The sequence below is a fragment of the Penaeus japonicus genome, unplaced genomic scaffold (genome assembly GCF_977035675.1).
Source record: "Penaeus japonicus unplaced genomic scaffold, GWHDUDI00000001_assembly GWHDUDI00000005, whole genome shotgun sequence".
NCBI classification, from domain to species: domain Eukaryota; kingdom Metazoa; phylum Arthropoda; class Malacostraca; order Decapoda; family Penaeidae; genus Penaeus; species Penaeus japonicus.
The window spans coordinates 34,929,720-34,934,719 of NW_028234407.1; the positions used below are offsets into that span (position 1 = coordinate 34,929,720).

General features: G+C 37.0%; 1 protein-coding gene across 5 annotated transcripts in view; it reads left to right on the plus strand.

Annotated features, from left to right (window-relative positions):
• Nucleotides 1-5,000, plus strand: part of Sbf (SET domain binding factor) — a 58,830-nt gene that overhangs the window by 24,610 nt on the left and 29,220 nt on the right. For all 5 annotated transcript variants that reach the window (XM_086537330.1, XM_086537332.1, XM_043036225.2 and 2 more), the window contains exons 5-13: nucleotides 74-187; nucleotides 355-460; nucleotides 689-815; nucleotides 1,045-1,159; nucleotides 1,677-1,790; nucleotides 2,458-2,652; nucleotides 3,752-3,952; nucleotides 4,194-4,366; nucleotides 4,634-4,739. In XM_086537330.1, the coding sequence (XP_086393456.1) occupies nucleotides 74-187; nucleotides 355-460; nucleotides 689-815; nucleotides 1,045-1,159; nucleotides 1,677-1,790; nucleotides 2,458-2,652; nucleotides 3,752-3,952; nucleotides 4,194-4,366; nucleotides 4,634-4,739 (1,251 nt within the window). The remainder of the gene's footprint in view (nucleotides 1-73; nucleotides 188-354; nucleotides 461-688; nucleotides 816-1,044; nucleotides 1,160-1,676; nucleotides 1,791-2,457; nucleotides 2,653-3,751; nucleotides 3,953-4,193; nucleotides 4,367-4,633; nucleotides 4,740-5,000) is intronic.

Consider the following 5,000-nt stretch of genomic DNA (forward strand, 5'->3'; position numbering starts at 1 on the left):
ATTTAATTTTTTGTCCTTTTCAAAATTTGCAGTGTTTCATAATAGGAAACCTTTTCCTCTCACCTTTTTTCAGAATTGTATGGGCATTGTGTATACAGTGTATATGGAAGGGCTAGGTGTAAGCATGGAGACTCTTATAGGCAACATGGTGGGCTATGTTCAGGTGCCTCCACCAGGGGGACCGCAGGTGGGTGCTGCTTGTGTTACTCAAATGTTAGCATTGTCTCATTCTTTCCTTTTTTCTTCCTGCTGATTGCCTGGCAGTGAAATTAGACTCATGTGTTGATTATTTAGTGGTATTTATATTCAGTGACTTTCATTTTTTTTGTTAAAGATTTTTCTGCGTTTTCAAAGGTTCGGTTCAGCATTGGTGCAGGAGATAGACAAGCTCTCCAGCCTCCAGCCTCTCCAACTCTTCCTGTCACCGGTACTACTGTTCTTAGCCTCTTCAACCAATTAGGTAGGTCTCTGGTTCTGCTTTTTGTAAGCAAAGAACAAATGATTTCATTTTGTAAACTGATTGTAATTGTTTGTTTATTATTTGCTTGTAGCTTAACTAACATTTGAAATTCAATCATTCTGTTATTCTTATATTAGACAGATGTCCATGATCACAAAAATGATTGGATCCCTCAAAGTAAACCAATTTGACTTACTTATATATGTACATGATACTGTTTTCTTCCAGGAATCAAGAATGTTTTGGTGCTCTTTTGCGCTGCCCTCTCCGAACACAAGATTCTCTTCCACAGTCAATCTTACAATCGACTAACAGAGTCCTGTTATGCCCTTAAAGCTCTTCTCTATCCCTTTAAGTAAGTCACGATATGATATAATGATGTTAGAATTATATCTTAGTACATCATTTTACAATTAACCAATCTTATATTTTGGCTTCACAATAAGTATTATGAGTAACATACTGAATCTGATTCTCATGATACACAACTTGCCTTACCATTCCTCATAATCTCTCCTTCTGTGCTTCATCACACGTAACATAGTTGTGCCAACTGATCCTCATAACTTTCCCCCTTCCTTCAGGTACTCCCATGTCTACATTCCAATTCTGCCAGCGTCTTTGGTCGAGGTTCTGTCCACACCAACGCCCTTCATCATGGGGGTTCATTCTCACCTCCAGCATGATGTTGTTGAACTGGTAAGGACTTGGTGATTAAGTAACGTTACGATTTACTGTCTGTCTTTTGTTTGTCTCATTTCTTATTCTAAAGAAACAGGTATTTGGATTTTCTTTAAAACATTGTAAGATATATGTTAACTCATAATGTGATGTGTCATCTCTAGAATTTGCAGTTTGTATTTTCATTTTAACATGTATGAACAGAGTTGATTTGAAATTAATTTTGCATTGAATTAGACAAACTAAAACTTCTTCAATTTTCTATAAAAAAAATCATACTCTATCAATTTTTAGTGGTAATGGTTTTGCATGATAAGTAATACAGATTGATAATACACAAAACCCAGTATTTTCTATTTAAGGACTGTCAGCTTAATACGTCCAATGATAATGAGTTCAGACTTGGCAGATTTTATTTTGTACGTATATATATATTTTTTGTATTATTGCTGTCATCATCATTATTATCATTATTATCAATCAATCATATACCAAGTATTTCATTCTTGACACAATTTATCACTCACTGTAACAGATGGATGTGATTGTTGCGGATCTCGACGGAGGATCGATCCGTGTCCCAGAAAGTCTGACGGTGTCCCTCTTGCCAGAACCATTCTGGAGCCAGACCCATGCTGCTCTCTCTAAGGTAGGCTTTGCAAGGCACATGTCTGATGTTCATTTTCTCTTCTTCATAACTTTTTTCTGCTTCTTCTTTTCCCTTTTATTTCCTCTTTTTTCATCTTTCTTTACTTTTTTTTTTATTTGATATTGTTCACTTAGGTCTTTTTCATGTCCTTCCTATTCTTCCCAACACTCCTCCACTCCCCATTCCTTGTAGATTGTGTTCTAAAAAAAACTATAAATTAGGCTGAAACAAAGCACTTTGATATTTTAATCTCATTCAGGTGAAGATAAGGCCAACTGTAGTATTATTCCACAGGAAGCCAAAAAATGACTGATTTTTTTTCTAGTCTCATAGTGTAGATTTTGACTCGTAGTTTCCAAAAATGCAACTTTGTACAGATTGAATTAGAGTAAATAGAAATTGTTTAGTGGATTTTTATGTCAGAATATAAGACGGCCTATTCTGGAGAGGTTAACATATAATGCACTGAAACAACTGTATTAGTGATAGTCCTATTCCAGTATAAGTGTAAAGTCAGATAATGGAGTTCATTATTGAAAGCAAAGCTGGGAATCATATAATTGAAAAAGGATGTTAGAAGCCTGTTCTAGGAGACAAGAAAAGGTTAAAACTGGAAGCTTTCAATGTGCTGATGATGATATTACCTTTCTTTTGTCTCGTTTTGCAGGTGCTTCACCCTGATCTCAGCACCGCAGACAATGCCTTTCCCTCAAGTGCCGGTATCAGGGCCTCTCCCCATATTGTGATGGACAAAGAAATCAGAGCTGTGTTCATGCGCATGTTCGCCGAGTTGTTACAGGGTTACCGATCATGTCTCACCATTATCAGGATACACTCAAAGCCAGTCATTACCTTCCACAAGGTAAGGAGAAGTGATACATTTCTTAGGAAAATTCATTCTTTTTTAATTGCTTATGTTTGTTGTTGTTTTGTGTGTGTGTGTGTGTGTGTGTGTTTTTCTCCATTAACCCATTGCGAATGGGGATAGATTCGATTGCCCAGTCTCCAGGATAGATATCATTTTAGAGAGAGGCAGCTTGAAGCAACATAATTTGAATCTTCCTACTCTCTTTCAGTCATTCATTGTAAAACTAGAGCTGTTTTTGTGTTTTATTTTTTGTGTTTTTTATTGAGTTTAGAGACTTAAATGTGCCTTATGGCAGCCTCTATCAATGCTGCAGTTGACTAAAACTGTAGTATATGATCCATACTACCTCATTATTTTCTTTATACTCAGTGTGTTAGAAATATTGATGTTTTATAGGAGGACAAAAGGTAACTTTCTTTTCATATATTTGTTCTGTCATGAACGATAAGAAACATATAACCACCTACAATGAAGATAACATGAAGAGGTAGGGAAGAGGAATGAAACCTGTGCTTGTGACTGTGAGTGCCACAGTGAAAGGCATCCATATTGGCACAGGAGCACATTTTAGACACTGGGTATGGATTGAGTCACCTTCCTCTTCTCGCTCTGCCTACACAACCTTCATCGGTGGTACTTTAGAGCAAGACATCATCAACTTAATGTGTGACATTGCTCTATAAAGATAGTGCTTGCTAGAGACCATGGATGGGTGCCATTCAAGGCTCTCTCTCCTGCTAGTGCTAGGAAAAAGTGATGCCATCTAGGTTTTGGACATTGAGTTAGCTTAATATTACAGTAATTACAGTAATTATGAATGCAGTTGGCATCATTACTCACTCTTTTTTCATAGCACAATAAAATAGCATAGTGATCCAAAATCCCCGAACGTCATTTCGTCATGACGCACGTTGTCAGGCCAAAGCTTCTATGTCATGACACCTGTCTGCAATGGGTTAAACATGAAGTAATGATACACCAGCAATAAAAAGAATGAAAAGCTTTTACCTTTTAGATTCCAATTCCAGTAAAATTGCAGAAATTTAGTCACCCATGTAATTCCATCTGAGTAATTGCATCTGTACTTTTGCAGGCATCTTTCCTGGGCAACCGTGGAATGGTGGACAATGAGTTTGTGGGCAAGGTTTTAGACTGCATGTTCTTCACCACATTCGTCACAGAGAGAGGCCCCCCATGGAGAGTCTGCGACCTGTGGGATGACCTTTACTCTGGCATTGGGGACCAACTACGCCTGGAGCAACATGATAGTCGAATGCTTCTAGTCCATATTCAGGTGCAGATTTTAAAAACTGTTACTGTTTATTTTAACTTGGAAGAAGGGAAGGGGAGGGGGGAGCATGCATACATACCTGCATACCTTGTGTGTGTTTGTCTATATCTCTATGTCTGTATATTTGACGATAAGATTTATGCATATGTTTCTATAAAAAACAGGCATATAAAGGATTCCTTTTTGGAATACTATGTTAAAGAAGAACCACATATCACGTTTCATCCTCTCTTTCTCCCTGCAGGAACTTGGTCAGCAGCTGTACAGCAATGAAAACCCAAATCCACAGCCATTTGTTGCCAAGATTCCCAAGCCCACTGAGGGTTCATTTACACGTATCCATCAACCAGTCTTCCCACATATAGATGTTCAGCAGGTCCAAAGTATCATTGATGAAGGCACTGCCAAAAAAGTGAAGTACGTGTAAACTGAACAATTTTGTCTGTGTACACATATTTTATTAGATTTGACTATAGAATTACTGATCATATCTTTCATTTGTCTTGAGAAAACATGTGTTGCCTAGTTAATTTTGTTTGCTTGGTAGTTATAGGACAGGATTTAAAAGTATTGTTATACATGTATAGATAATTCTTTTAAACTTCACTTATATACTCTTAAGAGTTTGATCATACTTTGGTCTTGTTTGAAATGGATTTATAGAGATATTTTGTAATTTTTCAGAATCCCACAAAAAGTGGGCCAGCCAAGAATTGTTCCTATGGGCCCCCATATCTCTAGTCTCCAGTCAGGCAGAGGAATAGTATCAAGTTCTGCCAGAAGATTAGAGGTATGTTTTGTATATCTTCATTTGCCATCTGTTGTTGGGAACAGGTATTCAGGCAACTTTTATTTTTGCCACTAAGCCATGATTATGTAGGTTGTTACCTAAGGAATTTTTGTTGATTTCTATGGCAGCATTTTTGTAACAATACATGAATTTTTGTGATAGGGATATTTGAGGTTTGAGTGTGGGTGTATTGATTTTCATTGTCTAGGCTTTTCATGTATGGGAAAGTTTGAAGCACATAGAATCTAGTAATAACTTGTA